At 46.9% G+C, this 21,947-nt stretch overlaps 1 protein-coding gene across 2 annotated transcripts in view; it reads right to left on the bottom strand.

Annotated features, from left to right (window-relative positions):
• The window catches only part of KCNH1 (potassium voltage-gated channel subfamily H member 1), a 448,093-nt gene that overhangs the window by 121,361 nt on the left and 304,785 nt on the right, over window positions 1-21,947 (bottom strand). For both annotated transcript variants that reach the window (XM_061383594.1, XM_061383597.1), the window contains exons 8-9: window positions 15,659-15,858; window positions 8,742-8,994 (exon numbers count right to left, since the gene is read on the bottom strand). In XM_061383594.1, the coding sequence (XP_061239578.1) occupies window positions 8,742-8,994; window positions 15,659-15,858 (453 nt within the window). The remainder of the gene's footprint in view (window positions 1-8,741; window positions 8,995-15,658; window positions 15,859-21,947) is intronic.

Raw genomic sequence — 21,947 nt, 5'->3', positions numbered from 1 at the left:
GTCAAAACCAAGCACCACCCCTTCCCTCCTGATTGGCTACTTCTGTTGCTGGTGCCTCCATCTCCTCACCCACCTGGACATCAGTCACCTCTCTCACCTCCCTGTATCTGCTCCTCACATCCTATCATTTATGGCCCTTCAGACTCTCCTCCCAGAAGGTCTCCGCCACCTGTCTCTCGCATGCCAAATTCAGCAAATACAGGATACCCAGTTAAATCTGCATTTCAGAAAAATGGATACATTTTTAGCATATATATATATATATCAGCTCAGTTGCTCAGTCATGTCCCACTCTTTGAGACCCCATGAACCACAACACACCAGGCCTCCCTGTCCATCACCAACTCCTTGAGTTTACCCAAACTCATGTCCATTGAGTCGGTGATGCCATCTAATCATCTCATCCTCTGTCGTCCCCTTCTCCTCCTGCCTTCAATCTTTCCCAACATCAGGGTCTTTTCCAAGGAGTCAGCCCCTCACATCAGGTGGCCAAAATATTGGAGTTTCAGCTTCAACATCAGTCCTTGCAATGAACACCCAGGACTGATTTCCTTTAGGATGGACTGGTTGGATCTCCTTGTAGTCCAAGGGACTCTCAAGAGTCTTCTCCAACACCACAGTTCAAAAGCATCAGCTCTTCGGTGCTCAGCTTTCTTTATAGTCCAACTCTCACATCCATACACGACCACTGGAAAAACCATAGCCTTGACCAGATGGACCTTTGCTGACAAAGTAATGTCTCTGCTTTTTAATATGCTGCTGCTGCTGCTAAGTCGCTTCAATCGTGTCCGACTCTGTGTGACCCCATAGATGGCAGCCCACCAGGCTCCCCTGTCCCTGGGATTCTCCAGGCAAGAACACTGGAGTGGGTTGCCATTTCCTTCTCCAATGTATGAAAGTGAAAAGTGAAAGTGAAGTCGCTCAGTCGTGTCTGACTCTATCGACCCCATGGACTGCAGCCTACCAGGTTCCTCCATCCATGGGATTTTCTAGGCAAGAGTACTGGAGTGGGGTGCCATTGCCTTCTCCATTTAATATGCCATATATATATATATACACACACACATACATATATATGGCCCATTCAAAATTTAGGATATATTTAAGCTAAAAATTATTCTTTGTTTATATGAAATTCAAATTTAACTGGATGTTCCTGTTTTATTCGGCAGCCCAAATCCTGTCTCAGTTTCTCCTGCCCACACCTTAACACCTTTCATCCATACTATAAGCCATAAGTCACTGAATAACCTCCTTGTCTCTATGTCAAATTCATTAATTTTTGCAAATCGCAGCTTTAATGGTATCGCACTTTACTCACCACCCTTGGCGGTTTCCCACTGCCTAGTCCCTCAGACTCCCATTTAGAAACATCAACAGGCTAGCGCACACCCGCCTCTCCAGCCCACGTCCCACTGCTGCCTCTCAGGTCCAGGGCAAGTGCTGGTCTCCTGGTTACAGATCACCCTACACTCTGCGTTCCCTGGCCTCTCTCACATGGTTCTCTCCATCTACGATACCCTACCTCACATGACCAAATCCCGACTCCACCTTCACAAAGCCACCACCCTAGGCTCAGCCTTCACCTCCTTGTACACAGATTATGAGTAAGCTTATACCATCATTTTGGCAGGTCAGAAATAGTTGAAAATCAGCAATTTCACATGGTTTTGGCTAGTGTAATATAAGATCTCCTCTCTGGTGCTTCCCTGCCTTACCATCTTCCCCATGTTCATTTCTTCAGCCCATTCCACAAAGAAAGAATATCAAGCAGTGACTGCCTACAGCAATGTTTCTCAAGTACAGTCCTCTGTCCATGGAAGTGGGGCAGGGAGGGGGCGGCTGTTAACAATGCAGATGCCAAGGCTCCACCCTGGAGCTGCAGAATCAGAATCTGTAGGAGGGCCTAGGGATCTGCATTGTGATCAAGCTTTCTAACTGAGACATCCGTTTACTAAAGCAGAGGACCACTGCCCTGCACAGAATGCCTTCTCCATCTACTCACACTGGTCCCTGAATATGCCATAGGGTTCCTACCTCTAACGACCCTAGAGACTCCTGAGGATCCTTCCAAGCCCAGGTCAGTTTCTATCTCTTCCATAAACATTTCCCTGTTCACACAAGGAAGTCTAGAGAAAGAAGTACTGTGTCATTTGTCACTAATCATGCATTTTTCTTCCCAAAGGGAATAGAACATTCATCCACGATAAGGACTTTTCTCTATACCCCCACCCATCCCAAAGAGACCAACACCAAGTTAGGCTGTGACAGCTGCTAAATAAATACATGCTACACTAATGTCCATCCAAGGTCAACAGACCCAAAGAAACCAACTCTCTAAGCAAAGATGAAAGCACCTTCCAAATTAGGAACTGTGAGAAGGGAGTATTTTAAGAAAAAGGAAAAAAGAAAAAGAAAGATTTCACCTGTGAACAAGCATTTACAACTTTATGCATACGTTTAAGGAGAATGTCCATGTCAGTCCTAGTTCAACAATGATAGAACTGCAAGGAGAAGGTTCACCCAGACTTACCTGTGCCAGGGCCTGCCCATCCACCTCCCCCGGGCTGCTCCCTTCCTTAGGCAGACTCTGGCCCATCCACAAGTCAGAAGTGCCTCTTCTAGTTGAGAGCCACGGCTAGACCTATTCCAAAAAGACACTGGACTCAACAGAATAAACGCATCATCTTTCTTCTTCTCCCACTCTGACTCTATTGCTTGTCAGTTGCTGCTGGAAACTACTCTCTCTCCTCACCTCCCATCTCCTGGAGGTCCTTCCCCTCCTGTTCTTTCTGGCACGTCTTCCCCATCTCCTTTCCATCACTTTACTCAGGTCCTTGTGATTTCTCACCTGAGCCTCCTAGACATGACTAGCTTCCATGTCTCTGTATTTGTGGAAACCAAATCTTCACATCTTTCCCATGTTTAAAACCCTCTATGGGTCCCTTATCCCTTCAAGATGAAGTCCAGATCCTTATTCTGGACCATAGGGCCCTTCATAGTCCTGCCTTTCAATTCAGTTCAGCAAACAGCCCCCAGTGCCTTCCATGTGCTGGGCCAGGCCAGACATCTAAAACCAAAGGACTCCGCTCACAGGTGACAGAGGAGTCAATGTGCAGTTGACGCAGTGTGACGGACTTAGCAGACCACAGGAGGCCTTGGAGACTCAACCACGCGGTGGCAGCTCCTGCAGGGAGTTAGTGAAGGACCAGGGCTACAGTTACATCTCCAGTTCCACGTCCAGGGCTCCTGCCACTACTCAATGTAGGCTGGCAACCAAGATGTCTGTCTTGCCCAATATGAGGAACCAAAACACAACAAAAACAGAAGACAGGAGATGATCCATGACTAAAATATGAATTAAGTACTAAAATGCAAACCCCATAACAGTTACTACAGAGATGCTAAATCACAGTGAAACAGAAACACTTAAATATTGCACATATAAGATGGAAACAGAGAGATGGATCACGCTCAAGCTTAGCCCTGATGAAAGCTCATCACTCACTTATGTTGGTCAAGTAACACAGAACTGAGATAACAACTTACTTGCAGATGCTAAGAGAGCCACTTGGGCAGGAATGACATGAGTAGTTTTTATTGTGGTATCTATTTGAACCGTGGTGTTGGAGAAGACTATTTACAGTCCCTTGGACTGCAAGGAGATCCAACCAGTCCATTCTGAAGGAGATCAGCCCTGGGATTTCTTTGGAGGGAATGATTTTGAAGCTGAAACTCCAGTACTTTGGCCACCTCATGTGAAGAGTTGACTCATTGGAAAAGACCCTGATGCTGGGAGGGATTGGGGGCAGGAGGAGAAGGGGACGACAGAAGATGAGATGGCTGGATGGCATCACTGACTCGATGGACGTGAATTTGAGTGAATTCTGGGAGCTGGTGATGGACAGGGAGGCCTGGTGTGCTGCGATTCATGGGGTCACAAAGAGTCAGACATGACTGAGCAACTGAACTGAACTGAACTGAAGAAAAACTTAAAAGAAGATTACTTTAAAAATCTAATGAATAAAATACACAGGCTAAAGACTTGAATTTATTTCAAAGAGCCAAGAAACTAAATTGGAGAAGCCATGAAGTGATTTCTAAGAGAATTCCAAAAGGAGATTAGGAGGATATCATTTCAAAAATCAGGCAGAGAACCTCACAGGGAAAGGAGAACACAAGAGATCATCTAGTATATTCTCTGTCCTTGGAGGACAGCATGGTTTTCAATCCGAGAGAGATACTCTCTATGTCTGCAGGACCATGTTTTTAAACTGCAGGCTGACAGCAGGTCAAGACAGCAATTGAGTGGGTCATGACTGTCAATTTCTTTCTAAATGAAAGAGAATAGAATCTAGTAGAAAATATGAGGTTGCATCTCGCACAGCAGCATTAAGTACTGGGATCATGTATAACTGTGTATGTGAACATGGGTATATCAGTTCACAGTACAATATACACTGAGATGCAGTCAAGAAAGCTTGACAAACAGTCTTCTAGAAAACTTCTATCAGAGAGGGTTTTATTTTTAATACATAGGAAACACATTCAGTTATGAATCCTGACCCTTTTCCTTGTTCTTGGAGTCTGTGCTAAAATTAAACAGAGAATGGGGGTGGAATATCAGAACTGGAAGGAGGAAGCAAATTAGCAGAGTGTAAATCAAAGAACTGATAACAAGAGGCCAGAGACCAAAGGAATGAGATGGATGAGTTCTGGGTTTTTTCTGAAAGCCTCCTGCTTTATGGCAACTAAGGATTCCTTGGCTATTCTCATTGAAGCACTGGTTACACGGTAGTTTCTCAATAGTTACATATCCCATAACCCTCAAGAAGCACCTGTATTCTGTCTATGGCAACAGTTACCAAGCAGTATGATTGGTGTCTTTTTAATGATGTCCGTCTCCACCATGTGCAGCAGCTCCTTGAAGGCTGGACTGGCATTTGGTCCACTGCTTCATCCCCACCTCTGTGACAGTTGACTCAGTAAATTTCAAGTGGACTGAAGTGAAAGGCATCGAAGGACCATAAAGCTCTAGTTCTAATATCTGCTGGATGCCGAACCCTCTTTGCAAGAACAAACTGATTTCAGTCCATTGGGCATAGGATATTCTAATTTGAGAAAAACAACAGTAACAACAAGATTCTGAAGTTTCCAGGGAGAAAACTGCTTGGACTCTCATATCTCTCGGCCCAGAGGCTGAGTTCACGCAAAGGACTTGTGCCATCTTTTTATAGAGTAAGAGTGTCTTGAAATGTCAAAGACTCTTTAGGAGGTCAAGCTAGGACCTACTCTTTGGACTCAGTCTGGCTCCTGAAGATACCTGCTTTTTCCAGTCTGGACAGCCTGAGGGAAACCACCACGTTGAATCTGAAGCTGCTGAGCTATTTCAGAGGTCTTATCCACATTGCCAGCTGGAGCTGGCAGGATGCCCAAGAGGGCCCAAGGCAGAGGGCTGGACCCGGAGAAGCAGTCAGTTGACCAAGGAAGTCAACAATGAACCAAATCTGGTTGTGTGTGTATGCTCAGCTGTGTCTGACTCTTTGTAGCCCCATGGACTGTAGTCCACCAGGCTCCTTTGTCCCTGGAATTCTTCAGTGAGAATACTGAAGCGGGCTGCCATTCCCCACTCCAGGGGATCTTCCCAACCCAGGGATTGAATCCATGTGTCTTATGTCTCCTGCGTTGGCAGGTAGATTCTTTACCCCTGTGCCATCTGGGAAGCCCAAGCTCTGGTTGCTTCCCCACAAGAGGCCCAGGCTGAGGGGATATGAGATGGAGCTGGGAAGTAACCTTTTGCCTTCCTCACCCTCTGCAGCTCTTCCTACCTCCATGCCTAGGTGGCCAAATCCAACCCCTAATAGTGCAGCGGTTTAGCTTGGGGTGGGGGTGGGGGCTGATTAGGAAGCCCTGAGTATGAGTGTATGGGGGGGGGTGGTACTGGTCTGAGGCTACACTCCTCGGAAATGCATATGGGAAGTTATCAGGGAGGGAAATGGGTGAAAGACACCCTACACCAAATGATCAACTCAAATTCAAATTCAAGAGAGAGCCCACTAGTTGCTAGTTACCCTTCTTCTCAGCTAGGCAAATGTCCAGAGAGTTATCACTGAAGGAAAGTCCTCTTTACTGGGGACACTGATAGTATTAAAGGTAGAGATAAATGTCTTCCCTGCAGCAATACTAAAGCAATGGTTTAACCCTTTGTGGACTGGTTGGATCTCCAAGGGACTCTCAAGAGTCTTCTCCAACACCACAGTTCAAAATCATCAATTCTTTGGCACTCAGCTTTCTTCACAGTCCAACTCTCACATCCATACATGACCACTGGAAAAACCATAGCCTTGACTAGATGGATCTTTGTTGGCCAGTCCATTCTGAAGGAGATCAGCCCTGGGATTTCTTTGGAAGGAATGATGCTAAGGCTGAAACTCCAGTACTTTGGCCACCTCATGTGAAGAGTTGACTCATTGGAAAGGACTCTGATGCTGGGAGGGATTGGGGGCAGGAAGAGAAGGGGATGACAGAGGATGAGATGGCTGGATGGCATCACTGACTCAATGGACATGAGTCTGAGTGAACTCTGGGAGTTGGTGATGGACAGGGAGGCCTGGCGTGCTGCGATTCATGGGGTCGCAAAGAGTCGGACATGACTGAGTGACTGGACTGAACTGAACTGAACCCTTGGTGTGTGCTGTTCCTTATGCACAATCAAATCTGACATCTCTGTTGATGAGGAAGGTAAGGGACAGAACAACTCTGCAGAGTTCAGTGGGTACTTCTGCTGCTAAGTCGCTTCAGTCGTGTCCAACTCTGTGGGACCCCAGAGACAGCAGCCCACCAGGCTCCTCTGTCCCTGGGATTCTCCAGGCAAGGATACTGGAGTGGGTTGCCATTTCCTTCTCCAATGCATGAAAGTGAAAAGTGAAAGTGAAGTTGCTCAGTCGTGCCCGACTTTTAGTGACCCTATGGACTGCAGCCTACTAGGCTCCTCCGTCCATGGGATTTTCCAGGAAAGAGTACTGGAATGGGTTGCCGTATTAAGAATCCAAAATTTACTTGAACGAAGTTTCAGCCTCCATCCCCTGCTGAATCTCTATCTCAGTCTCCCTCCCACCATCTGCCAGCATATGCTAAAGGAATACCAAGCATCTTTGGGTTACCCTGAGTGGAATGTAATCAAGAGGGCAAGTTGACTCAGAGCCAGGGGAGAAAAGAGGCTGGATAGCATATACTCCCAAATCAAACAGAAACAAATTTCAGGCTTTAACAAAAAATACTATCTATGTCTGGATACTTAGTTTGAATCTCAACTCTAATTCAGTGTAACAATCTCTCCCTGTCTCAGTTTCCTAAGAAAGCACACCCAAAGATTAAAAAAAAAAAAAAAAGTCCACAATGTGTACCAGTGTCTGGCAAGCTGAATGAGCCGGCAAACTACATATGTTCTCATTAGGACTGCAGTATTGTTCAGTGGATCAGAGCCGAGGTTCTAGAGTTTGAGGCACTCCAAGATGCTGACTCCATGGACCTCATCAACCCTGAGGTCCTAGGAAACTTCTCTAACCTGTCTGAGCTTTCATTGTCTCACCTACACAATGGTGATAATAAAACCATTTTGTAGGGTTACTGTAAAGATGAACTGAGGATCTGTATGTGAAACGCCTGGTACAGAATAGATGACCATAAATGGTGGGTATTATTGTGGTGGCTTGCCCCCTCAGAGAGGCAAATATGCCCCCCTAAAGAGGTGTTCTGCAGCTGCCACCAGCAACTGGATGAATCTCTCCAAGGCCACGGATGCTCAAGCACCAAATGCACACATGTTCCCCCATGCCTCTGCTCCCCCGACACACTCGCTATCACAGTGCATGGCACACCAGTAGTCCTCATCCATTGACTTCCTTCTCCCCCACAGCCAATCCCCCATCAGGAGCTGTGGATTCTGTTTCTTAAATACGTCAACTCCACTCGCTCCTCTGTATCTGCCCAGCACGAGTAACAGTTTAGGGCTCCACCAGTTTGCCCCCAGATAACAAGTCTCCAGCTTCATCTCTCTACCCACCGCCTTCCCTCTTCAATTAACTCCGCAACTACAATCATCTTTCTAAAGTGCAGATCTGATCATGCCTTTCTCTCGCTTGAAGCCCTTCATGGCTCCTCAATATAACATCCCAGTCCTTAATCTGGCTTTCCGAGCCTGACACAATCTGCCTAGAGCTCAGCTCCCTTCCTGACCTCACCTCTCACCATGGCCCTCCTTGCTGTGTGTGTTCCAAGCCATACTGAGTACTGACAGTTGTACAAATGAATCATGCTTGCTCTCTCTCTGTAGTGATTTCACACATGCCTTCCCCTCTGCTTAGAGTACTCCTGTGTCCCTTCTCTTTTCTGTGCTAACTCATGCTCAATTTTTAGCTTTCAACTTAGGTGTCATTTCTTCCAGGAAGCCACCCCCAATACTTGAATCTTAGGCAGGTGTCCCTGCCACTATATTCAAATGTCTGCTTATTGTTCCTCCCCCAGCAGAGCTCCTGGAGGACAAAAAAATCATTTTTGTCATTGAAGGATCCTGAGTGCCTCAAACATCACCTGACACAAGACAGGCACTCAGACATGTGTTTGCTGGATAGATGCCTGGATGCTAACCACTGGGCCAGCCATGTGAAGCCATCTCTGGTTGAAGGAGGCAGCAAAGCCAAGCCGCCAGGAAGCCTCCACCCAGCAAAGGCAGTACCTACCTAGAATGGCCACCACCTCGTCATCCTGGATCACCTCCAGGGAGCCGGAGACCACGAAGCACAGGCTGTCGACGCTCTCCCCCGCGTGGTAGATGAGGTCCCCGGGGGCACAGTGCACCGTCTGGAACTCCATGGCCAGTGCCCGCAGGCAGCCGTCACTGGCCAGCCGGAAGGCCGGGTGCTCCTTGAAGACCTTGCGGTTCAAGTGCACGCAGATGTCCGCTCTCATGTCCTTGGGGCAGATCTGCAGGACCTGGCCGAGCACGGGAAGAAAACGCATCAGGATCCTTGCTGTGGCCTCCAGCTCGCTGCTCTCTCAGCTCCCCAGGGGCCAAAGCGACACCCACTAGACTAGACCACACTCTTCAAGGCACCAGTGGGCAAGACAGCCACAGTCCCTGTGGGAGAGAGACAGGGGCCCCCAAATCTGTGCCAAACGCTCAGGTCAGGGACTTGAGAGTCAAGGGGCTGGGAGTACATGAGACCCTTTGGAAATCCAGGAAGGGCTCCCTGAGTAGGTGACAAATACGGTGACATCTGCATAACGTGTCAGAGGGAGCCCTATGAAAGAACATTCCAGCGGAGTCGCAAAGGCTGTGAGAGGACCTGAGCAACAGCCCGTGTGAATGAGGGGAAAGCTGGGGGTGCGAGAGGGGGCTACAGGAGGATGACAAGCTTGAAAGGATGTGGAGACTTACATTATGAAAAGACTTTGATTTTGATTCTGAGTGGGACAGGGACACATTGGGAGACTCTGAGCAGGGGAGGGATGGGGAGCCTCTATATTTTAAGAGGATTGTGGCAGCTTCAGAGTGGAATTAGCGGGCCCTGACTGTCGGATGGCAGGAGTGGAGCCCAGGTGTTGGGTTAGCCCACTCCTGCAGGGCTCCGGGGAGCAGGGAGGGGCCTCGGACTGGGATGTTGCCAGGGGAGCCAGGGAGAAGTAATCAAATCCTGAACATATTTTGAAGATACAGCTGCCACGGTCTGCTGATGGACTGAAGGTGGATTGATTCGAAGAGAGATATGAAGTGATGTATCTTAGGTGTTACTTAGGTAACTTCCTTAGGTATCTTAGTGCCTTAGGTATCTTAGGCACTTCCTTAGGCGTTACTAAGCACTTTGGAGTCATTCATTCATTCCATACTTAGCTACTGAACACTTTAGTGTATGCCAGGGATCATTCCAGGCTCTGAGGATGTAGGCAGCAAACAGAACACCCTGCCTTTGTGTGACTTACTAGTGGGAGGGGACAAATTAAAGTCAAAAGGAGTAAAATTCAGCAGTAAGTGCTGAGGAGAACGATGGAGAAGGAAAGCAGAAGGAAAGTCAGGAGAGGTGTGATCTTACATTTTCAAGTTTTCCGTGCACCAGCTAATCGAATCCTCACATAAACTCTCTGGTGTAAGTGCTATTGTGGTACCATTTTACAGATGAGAAAACTGAGGCTCGGGGATGATCAATAACTTGCCCAAAGTTGCACAACCAGGAAATGGCAGAGCTGGACTCTCTGACTAGGCAGGCTCACTCCAGAGCCCAGTGTAGATACCAAGCACTTCCTACATGATACACCTGCCCAAAACCAAAGGGCTTGCTCTTTGGCTCTCAAGGAACTCAAGGCAAACTGGGAACTGTAAGAGGCCATGTGGGTCTCACCTCCCAAATAAAAATGTCTCAGTCTTTCCTACGGGGAGAAACACTTCTCTGGACTAAATTTTTGCGAGAAACCATTCGTGGCCCCTTACGTAGCAAGCGTGAAGTAACGCAAGGGACACCTCCAGGTGGACTCTTCCTGAGAAAGCAGGCGTGTTCCTAAAACAACCCTTTCTCGCATCCTAGCCTGTGAACAAAACCGGGGGCGTAACATCAAATGTGCTCAGTGACGACATCTCCTGGCGGTGCGGGTCACTTCCCCACCCCTGCTCCTCCACCTCAGCACAAACCCTCTGCCCGTGCTCCTGGTGCTCACCTCCACATCGCGAAGTCCCGCAGCCTCTTTCAAACCCAACTTCAACCTCCCCTTGTCCAGAACAGCGCTGCTCCACCCACCGGCTCTGCACGCCCTGAACTCTGCGTTGGAAAGAGGGGGCCCAACACTTGGAATCTCAGTTCCCCCCTCTCTTCATTGCTCTACACTTCAGTTTCTCTTTTTTCCTATTTTTTTAATTTATTTTTTAACTGGAGGAAAATTGCTTTACAATGTTGAGTTAGTTTCTGCTGCATGTGTGTGTGTGTGTGAAGTCACTTCAATCATGTCCAATTCTTTGTGACCCCGTGGACTGTAGCCCACCAGGCTCCCTTGTCCATGGGATTCTCCAGGCCAGAATACTGGAGCGGGTTGCCACACCCTCCTCCAGGGGATTTTCCAAACCCAGGGATCAAACCCACATCTCTTATGTCTCCTGCACTGGCAGGCCGGTTCTTTACCACTAGCGCCACCTGGGAAGCCAGGTTCTTCTGTACAACAATGCAAATCAGCCTAATTGTAAGTACATTCCCCTCCCTACTGAGTCCCCCTCCCCTCCCTGGATCCCACATCTCTAGATCACCACAGAGAGCTAGGCTGGGCTCCCTGTGTTCTTTCTGCTGTTAAAAAAAATATATATATATATATTGGGTTTCCCTGGTGGCTCCGTTGGTAAAGACTCTGTCTGCAACACAGGAGACCTGGGTTCGATCCCTGGGTCAGGAGGATCCCCTGGAAAACGGAATGGCAACCCATTCCAGTATTCTTGCCTGGAGAATTCCATGGACAGAGGAGTCTGGTGGGCTGCAGTCCAGGGGGTCACGAAGAGTCGGACATGACTGAGTGACTAACACTTTGATTTTCATCACTGCCTTATGAGGATTAAGGGCTTCCCTCATAGCTCAGTTGGTAAAGAATCCACCTGCAATGCGGGAGACCTGGGTTCAATCCCTGGGCTGGGAAGATCCCCTGGAGAAGGGACTGGCTACCCACTCCAGTATTCAGGCCTGGAGAATCCCATAGACTGTATAGTCCATGGGGTTGCAAAGAGTCGGACACGACTTAGCGACTTTCACTTTCACCGTGAGGATTAAATGAAAGTATATCTACCAGTGCACCTGGTATCTACGCCTCGTGACACCTCACAGCCCCAGCAAGGCACTCAATAAACGCAGGTCCCCTCTGCTGCTTTGCCGTGGCAGGATGCCAAGGAAGCGAGCATGTTCCCTGGGAGTGGGGCTGGAGGACTGACCGAGGCAGGGGAAAATCGGATGGCCAATGCTTAGGCAGAGTGCTCGTTAAGTACTTCCCCTCCTTCAGACTCATTAAAGCAAGACTCCTGGAAAAGGCAGATTTAATTTGGATCCTCTCTCTCTAAGCAGAACACCAGGGAGTGGGGAACTCTTGCTTGTCATGTCGAAACTGTGCCCAGCGGTCTGAAACTAAGATTTGCTCTCCAGGTGAATTCACCTTCGATATTTCCCTTCCCTCAGGCTGAGCTTTGCCAGCAGAAGCATGGAGACAATGTCTTATTCATGGGCCCTGTTCCCAGAGCCCAGGGAAAGCACGTGAGAGGAGGAGAGGGGACTGGAGGGGAGAAATGACAGACCCTCTCAGCCACCAGCACCCCCATCGTCCTTGCCTTGGTCCTACACCAGCAGGGGCTCCTGAACGCCTCTCTCTGAGGGAGGGTACCAGCTTGAGACCCTGTCGTCTTCCTGGGTTACCTGCCCTTCTGCTTGGTTTGAGGAGAGAAAATTCTTGCTGGTCTCTGAGGCCTCAGAAGCCCCGAGGAGATGCCACCATGGAGGTTCATGGAGCCTCCCTGGGGGAAAGCGGTGGTGGGGGCAGGATGGATAAAGCACAGGTGCGGGAACAGGCTTTGGGATGAAGCAGATCTGGACTCCTGGCTTCCACTTGTTCGAGTCATGTGAACTTAAAGCTCTGTGTTCCTCAAGTCTTCTTGTTCTAACTTGTGTATAGAATTCTTTGGAAGATTCCACGTGCTGTGGTGTTAAAGACTTGGTTTGATGCCCACATGTGACCGGGCTCAATGCACAAGGGCTCTCATTTCTGATGGTATAATCACAGCAGAGCAGCAGGTCAGCCTGAGGGAGGCTTTTGAAGTTCTGGACGTCAGAGTCCAAAGGATCATAGAGGTCAGCCTTAGCCTTACAAGTCATCTAGTTTTCATGTGTCACAGACAAGGAAATTGAAGCTCAGAGGGACCCATGTTGGTCTAAGGTCCAAAGTCGTCAGCTAATTACTGCTAACGTCAGACTTGCCCAGCACTCCCACCCTTCCACTGCACACACATCCCCTAGACGCCCCGGTCATCACTGACCATTCCAGTCTGGAATGGAGGTAGTGGGATGGAGACAGGGCCTTGGGACTGGCTCTCTCCCCAGCAATTGCCTGCCAAGGAACAGCAGCCACCCCAGGCCGGTCTGGGTTCTGCCCTGAGCTGCCACAATACTTCCTCTTCGATTTGGATCAGGACCTCGGGAAAATCCCAGAGCCCTCCAGGGAGACAGCAGGCAGGGGAAGGGAGGAGCAGAGCTGATGAGTGCTGTCTCCCAGGGGCAGCCGCCCAGCCCAGCCTTGCAGTGAGGGCAGAAGAGGGCTTCTTTCTGGACAATCAGATTTACAAAGGCATCCTGGCCCCTGGGAAAAGGAGCCTCAGGGCTGAGCGATCCGAGTTCCTTTCTGCTCCATCAGCTGCCAGGCACCCACAGAACCTCCAGGGGCCGGGTCGAGACAGCAGAATAGAAAAACAGGAGCAGTGCGGCCAGTGGTGAGCAAAGCCAGAGATGATGTCCCTCCCAACCAATGCCTGCCCGTCTGAGAGAGGAGGGCACCCCAATTTGGACTCGTCCTTCCCTCCAGTCTGTGTTTTACAGTTGTTGTTTTTTTAAAAGCAGTAGTAGGAAAAAGCACAAGCTTTGAAGTCAGACAAAACTGGGTTCAAATCCAGACTTTGCCATTCTCAACTCTGTGACTGGGGGCAATTAATAAAGTTAACTGGGCTGCTGGGTCCTCATACCTGAGGACAGTTCCCTCTCCAGGGTAGTTGTGAAGCATGTGAAGCAGGAACGCAGGGCCAGAAGTGCAGTTAAGTATCTGCTCTTAATACAACTTTAAGACATGCTAGCTGGTATATTCGGAGAAGGCGATGGCACCCCACTCCAGTACTCTTGCCTGGAAAATCCCATGGACAGAGGAGCCTGGTAGGCTGCAGCCCATGGGATCGCAAAGAGTCGGACATGACTAAACGACTTCCCTTTCACTTTTCATTTTCATGCATTGGAGAAGGAAATGGCAACCCACTCCAGTATTCTTGCCTGGAGAATCCCAGGGACGGGGGAGCCTGGTGGGCTGCCATCTATGGGGTCGCACAGAGTTGGACACGACTGAAGCAACTTAGCAGCAGCAGCAGCTGGTATGTGGTATGGTTTCATTATTGCTATTATTACAGCAGATATTCAACAAAATCAAAGTATCCTCCCTTTGAAGTTGGGACCAGTTAAATTTTTCCATTTAAACTGTCAACTCTCAAGGGACCCTTCTAATGGAGAAAGACCAGAGTGTGAAGAGCGGACTCCCAAGACACTGAGTTTGGCTTTGAAGGTGTCATAAGGTATTTTTCAACAGTAATATCATTCTGTTTGCCTCACTCTAACAAGGGAAGGAATCAGAATTCCCTGAATACTTAGGGAATGATGATTAAAGAGAGAAAAGCCATTCCAAAGACTGAAGAAGCAGAGAAAAACTAACCTAGGATTACATCTTTGCTCAAAGAAAATATTACAAAGGAGATCATTCACAAATGATCATTCTCAAATATCTTTGTTCTTTCCAGCACCACCAAATTTTCTTCAGTTTATTGGAATGCATGTAGAATAATGCAACTTTTGGAGACTGGTAGGGATCTATTGCCATTTCTATTTCACAGGAACATCTAGAAAAGAGCCTAAGGGATGCTCTGGTCAAATCAACTGCTTATTAAGTAAAAGCCCTTGGTCGGTATCTCCCAGACTTGTCTTATGAATAGGACCCTTGTTCAAAATGCAGATTTTCCATCTCCATCCCACCTCATTCCTCCTCACAAATTTTCTGATTCCAAAGGTCCAGGATGATGACTGGAAACCCGTTTTTAATGACCACATCCTGGGAGTCCCATCAGGGCCAAGACTAGAGTAAAGCAATAGCCTTGGACACAAAATTTAAGGAGATTTAAAAACTCAGCCATCAAGACAAATCATGGGTTAGTCTCTCAGTTGTGTTCAACTCTTTGCCACCCCAAGGACTGTAGTCCGCCAGGCTCCTCTGTCCATGGGATTTCTGAGAAAAGAATACTGGAGTGGGTTGCTGTGCCATTCTCTAGGGCATCTTCCCAACTCAGGGACTGAACTTGGGTCACCTGCATTATAGGCAGATTCTTAACCGTCTGAGCCACCAGGGAAGCCCCAAAACAAATTATAGTGTAGCACAATATTCTGAAAATCAAAATTCATGCATGAACAATATATAAAAAATCTGAATCGGAAACTTTGAATCAAAAGTGGATTAGCAGCAGAGATATGTCATCTTGGGGCAAGAGGTGGAAGGAAAATCAGTAATATTGGTCATCTCACCCTGGGTGGCCCTGATTCTTACCAGCATATCAGCTGATAAGGAAATCCTGCCATAGACAGACTGCTAGTCCATCTCCTCTTCAGGAGATACTGATACAATCTGCCTTACCAGTTGGTAATCTCTCTTAATCGCCGGTCCTTCAGAAAGGTTGATGGGCAAGCAATCAAAGTTTCTGGAGGTGGGACCTGGGATTCCAAAACTACATCCAGGTGAGTTCAGATGCACAGCCAGGAGTGAGAACCGTCTGAGGTAAGGCTCAGGAATCCCTGGGAAGGCTGAGGGGTGAGTGGTTTACCTGAGCCCATCATCTCCTTACCTTCTCTGTGTCAATGCCTCTGGACATGGACCAGGTGGACACGATGTAATCCATGACTCGCTCGCTCAGCCCCTTGGGCACCTGGTAGAGCTTCAAGAAGTCCCGGACACTGTTGAGCATCTCATGGTACCTGTTGGTGTTGGCGTACATCTGTTGGAAAATGGTCGTCACGTTCCCAAAGATGGTGGCATAGAGGAGGGCTAGCGGCAAGAGGAAGAGAAAAACACACGTGAGTGGTCCCTGAATAGGACCCAAGAAAGCCAAACTTGCCCAAAGCAGGCCAATGGCCAGAGTGGCCTGCTCCAGAGCAGACGGTCCTGACCTTCTCAGGAGAGGCTCAGCCCAGGAGACTCTGGGATTGGACCCAGAGAAAGAGTCTCCAAATATCAGGCCACTAGTTGAGACTTGTGGGAGGCAGAGAGAGGGTGAAGGGAACTGGCATGACTGGGGCCAGAACCAGGATACAGATGGCAGTGCAGGCTGGGGACAGGACGGTTGAACTGCTTCACGTATACTCGTCACAAAAAGTCTGAGCCATGCCTGAAGCCGCTAGTTGAATGTATTCTTATATGCTCTGTACCGGCCCAAATCCAAGGATTGAAGTCGCTCAGTCGTGTCCGACTCTTTGCAACCACATGGACTGTAGCCTCCCAGGCTCCTCCATCCATGGGGTTTTCCAGGCAAGAATACTGGAGTGGGGTGCCATTTCCTTCTCCAGGGGACCCCAAATCCAAATCCATCAGCAAATCATCTTTTAACAACTGTGCTGTCAACTACACTACCTGCCAGAGACAGGATGGGGATGTGTCACTCAGTCCCGGCTCTCACATGGCAAGCAACACGGCAAAAAGAGACTTTAAAGATGGAATCACAAATAATTGAATAATAGCAAGCCTGCTGAGGGCACTGACGGATGTTAGATCTTGCATGTTAACCCAGCACTCCTCTGCATTGTGATGCGGCTCCTGGGGGAAAAGCTTGGCCTTGATGTGAACAGAATAGTCAGGTCCCCTCTGAGACGTAACAAACACTTACTACGTGCTACTGCTGCTCCCCCTACATAAGTGTCACGGAGGAGGACCATTATGTCATCAGAAAACCCCACATTCTACGTGTAACCTGTGTCTGCCTTTGGATGCTAAGCTCAAGTGCTACCTCTTCCAGGAAGCCTCCCCAACACTCCTCCCCTCCATCTGTCCCCACAAGGGTGACTATGAGACTCCCCAAGCATACAAATCTAACTCAACTTTATCATACATTGCATCCAGATAAACCCATCATAAGTTGGAAATATCTTAAGTTAAAAATGCACTTATACATGTAACCTACCGAACATCATCAGATCAGATGAGTCGCTCAGTCGTGTCCGACTCTTTGCGACCCCATGAATCGCAGCTCAGCCTAATTACCTTAGACATGCTCAGAACACATACATTAGCTTACAGTTGGGCAATGTAACACAAAGCCTATTTTATAATAAAGTGTGAATATCTTATGTAATTTATTAAATACTGTACTGAAAGTCAAAAGCAAGATGGTTGTTTCCCTTTATGATCGCATGGCTGACTAGGAGCTGCAGCTCACTGCCACTTGCCCAGCATCCCGAGAGAATCACTCTGTACATCACTAGCCCAGGAAAAGATCAAAATTCAAATTGGAAGTACCGTTTCTGAAGGCATATCAATTTTGCACCACTGTAAAGCCAAAAAATCCCAAGTCAGAGACTGTGTTTCTGTCGAGCTCAGGTTGTACACACCATTTTGCAATCATATTCGTGCTCGCCTGTGCCCTCACAGGGTAGTCCTGCAGGCTGGACTCAGCTTTTCTTTGCCATGAAACCCTGGGAGCTGGTGCTACACTAGTGCCCAACAAAGTGTTTGTCACATTAGTGAATTACGTATGTGTTTGCTATGGCTTATTTTAAAAAAGAAGTGACTGAAATACAATGACAGCACATTCAATAGCAGAGACATTACTTTGCCAACAAAGGTCCATCTAGTCAAGGCTATGGTTTTTCCAGTGGTCACGTACAGATGTGAGAGTTGGACTGTGAAGAAAGCTGAGTGCCGAAGAATTGATGCTTTTGAACTGTGGTGTTGGAGAAGACTCTTGAGAGTCCCTTGGACTGCAAGGAGATACAACCAGTCCATCCTAAAGGAGATCAGTCCTGGGTGTTCACTGGAAGGACTGATTTTGAAGCTGAAACTCCAATACTTTGGCTACCTGATGCGGAGAGCCAACTCATTGGAAAAGACCCTGATGCTGGGAAAGATTGAGGGCAGGAGAAGAAGGGGACAACAGAGGATGAGATGGTTGGATGGCATCACCGACTCGATGGACATGGGTTTGGGTGGACTCCGGGAGTTGGTGATGGACAGGGAGGCCTGGCGTGCTGCGATTCATGGGGTTGCAAAGAGTCGGACACGACTGAGGGACTGAACTGAAATACAATAAACTGTACATGTTAAAGTACACAGCTTCGTGGGTTCTGACACATATATGCCCATGAAACAATTAGCACAATCAAGACAGTAGCATATCCATCACCCCTAAAAATTTGGTCATGTCCATTTATAATCCCCCTGACCCTTCTATCCCCAGGAAACTGCTGATGCTTTCTGTAGACTAGCTTGCATTTTAAAATATTTTATATAAATGGAATCATATGGTACATACTCTCTTTAAACACCACACAATACCTCCATTTAAAGTGTACAGTTCAATGGCTTTTAGTACATTGCTAGAGCTGTGCAATCATTACCACAATCTAAGTTTAGAATATTTTCATGCTTCACCAAAGGAAACCCTGTTCCCATTATTAGTCATTCCTCATTTCCTCCCTAATCCCCTAGCCCTAGGCAACTGAAAATCTACTTTCTGTCCCTATAGATTTGCCTATTCTGGACATTTCATACAAATTAAATAATATATGTGGCCTCCTGTAACTAGCTTCTTTCATTTAGAATAATGTTTTAAAGGTTCATCCATGCTGTAGCATGTATCAGTACTTCATTTCTTTTTATTGTTGACTGATTAAATATCACAGTAATCCAAGTCTATGCCCCAACCAGTAACGCTGAAGAAGCTGAAGTTGAACAGTTCTATGAAGACCTATAAGACCTTTTAGAACTAACACCCAAAAAAGATGTCCTTTTCATTATAGGGGACTGGAATGCAAAAGTAGGAAGTCAAGAAACACCTGGAGTTACAGGTAAATTTGGCCTTGGAATACGGAATGAAGGAGGGCAAAGACTAATAGAGTTTTGCCGAGAAAATGCACTGGTCGTAACAAACACTCTCTTCCAACAACACAAGAGAAGACTCTATACATGGACATCACCAGATGGTCAACACCAAAATCAGACTGATTATATTCTTTGCAGCCAAAGATGGAGAAGCTCTATACAGTCAGCAAAAACAAGACCAGGAGCTGACTGTGGCTCAGACCATGAACTCCTTATTGCCAAATTCAGACTTCAATTGAATAAAGTAGGGAAAACCACTAGACCATTCAGGTATGACCTAAATCAAATCCCTTATGATTATACAGTGGAAGTGAGAAATAGATTTAAGGGCCTAGATCTGATAGATAGAGTGCCTGATGAACTATGGACTGAGGTTCGTGACACTGTACAGGAGACAGGGATCAAGACCATCCCCATGGAAAAGAAATGCAAAAAAAGCAAAATGGCTGTCTGGGGAGGCCTTACAAATAGCTGTGAAAAGAAGAGAAGTGAAAAGCAAAGAAGAAAAGGAAAGATATAAACATCTGAATGCAGAGTTCCAAAGAATAGCAAGAAGAGATAAGAAAGCCTTCTTCAGCGATCAATGCAAAGAAATAGAGGGAAACAACAGAATGGGAAAGACTAGGAATCTCTTCAAGAAAATTAGAGATACCAAAGGAACATTTCATGCAAAGATGGACTCGATAAAGGACAGAAATGGTATGGACCTAACAGAAGCAGAAGATATTAAGAAGAGATGGCAAGAATACACAGAAGAACTGTACAAAAAAGATCTTCACGACCCAGATAATCACGATGGTGTGATCACTCACCTAGAGCCAGACATCGTGGAACGTGAAGTCAAGTGGGCCTTAGGAAGCATCACTATGAACAAAGCTGGTGGAGGTGAGGGAATTTCAGTTGAACTATTCCAAATCCTGAAACATGATGCTGTGAAAGTGCTGCACTCAATATGCCAGCAAATTTGGAAAACTCAGCAGTGGCCACAGGACTGGAAAAGGTTAGTTTTCATTCCAATCCCAAAGAAAGGCAATGCCAAAGAATGCTCAAACTACCACACAATTGCACTCATCTCACACGCTAGTAAAGTAATGCTCAAAATTCTCCAAGCCAGGCTTCAGCAATATGTGAACCGTGAACTTCCTGATGTTCAAGCTGGTTTTAGAAAAGGCAGAGGAACCAGACATCAAATTGCTAACCTCCGCTGGATCATAGAAAAAGCAAGAGAGTTCCAGAAAAACATCTATTTCTGCTTTATTGACCATGCCAAAGCCTTTGACTGTGTGGATCACAATAAACTGTGGAAAATTCTGAAAGAGATGGGAATACCAGACCACCTGACCTGCCTCTTGAGAAATCTGTATGCAGGTCAGGAAGCAACAGTTAGAACTGGACATGGAACAACAGACTGGTTCCAAATAGGAAAAGGAGTTCATCAAGGCTGTATATTGTCACCCTGTTTATTTAACTTATATGCAGAGTACATCATGAGAAATGCTGGACTGGAAGAAACACAAACTGGAATCAAGATTTCCGGGAGAAATATCAATAACCTCAGATATGCAGATGACACCACCCTCATGGCAGAAAGTGAAGAGGAACTAAAAAGCCTCTTGATGAAAGTGAAAGTGCAGAGTGAAAAAGTTGGCTTAAAGCTCAACATTCAGAAAACTAAGATCATGGCATCTGGTCCCATCACTTCATGGGAAATAGATGGGGAAACAGTGGAAGCAGTGTCAGACTTTATTTTGGGGGGCTCCAAAATCGCTGCAGATGGTGACTGCAGCCATGAAATTAAAAGACCCTTACTCCTTGGAAGGAAGGTTATGACACACCTAGATAGCATATTCAAAAGCAGAGACATTACTTTGCCAACAAAGGTTCGTCTAGTCAAGGCTATGGTTTTTCCTGTGGTCATGTATGGGTGTGAGAGTTGGACTGTGAAGAAGGCTGAGCGCCAAAGAATTGATGCTTTTGAACTGTGGTGTTGGAGAAGACTCTTGAGAGTCCCTTGGACTGCAAGGAGATCCAACCAGTCCATTCTGAAGGAGATCAGCCCTGGGATTTCTTTGGAAGGAATGATGCTAAAGCTGAAACTCCAGTACTTTGGCCACCTCATGTGAAGAGTTGACTCATTGGAAAAGACTCTGATGCTGGGAGGGATTGGGGGCAGGAGGAGAAGGGGAAGACAGAGGATGAGATGGCTGGATGGCATTACTGACTCGATGGACGTGAGTCTGAGTGAACTCCGGGAGTTGGTGATGGACAGGGAGGCCTGGCGTGCTGTGATTCATGGGGTCGCAAAGAGTCAGACACGACTGAGCGACTGATCTGATCTGATCTGAGTGTTCTATGGGAAGGATATTCCCTATTTCATTTATCCATTCATCCGTTCACAGGCATTGGGGCCTTTCTACTGATAAATAGTGCTGCTATGAATACTTGTGTCCAAGCTTTTGTCTGAACATGTTCTCAATTATTTTGGAGTAAAATTACTGTGTCGTACAGTAATTATGTTTAACACCTTGAACCACTGCCAAACTACCCTCCACAGTAGCTGCACCACTCTACATTCCCACTCGTGGCGTTTGTGGGTTCCACAGGGCTCCATATCCTTATCAACACTTGTTATCACCTGTCTTTTTGATTATTGCCAACCTAGTGAGTTTAAACTGCTCTCTCTCTGAAGCTTTGGTTTGCATTTCTCACATGAGTGATGATGTTAAACATCTTTTAATGTGCTTAATGACCATTGGCATGTTTTCTTCAGAGAATGTCCACTCAAATCCTATGCCCATTTTCAACTGGACTTGTCTTATTATAAGTTATTAATATATTCTAGATATAAATCCTTTATCAGATACGATTTGCAAATACTGTCTCATATCATGTGGGTTGTCTTTTCACTTTCTTGATGGTATGGTTTGCAGCATTAAAGGTTTTAGTTTTGATGTAGTCTAATTATCTGTATTTTCTTCTGTTTCCTTTTTTGCCTGGCTTATTTCATTCAGTCTAATTAGTCTGAGATTGATCCATGTTGTTGC

This window comes from Bos javanicus, chromosome 16 (genome assembly GCF_032452875.1).
Source record: "Bos javanicus breed banteng chromosome 16, ARS-OSU_banteng_1.0, whole genome shotgun sequence".
NCBI classification, from domain to species: domain Eukaryota; kingdom Metazoa; phylum Chordata; class Mammalia; order Artiodactyla; family Bovidae; genus Bos; species Bos javanicus.
The sequence above is the reverse complement of the archived record's forward strand: the minus strand, read 5'-3'. Positions and strand labels throughout refer to the sequence as shown.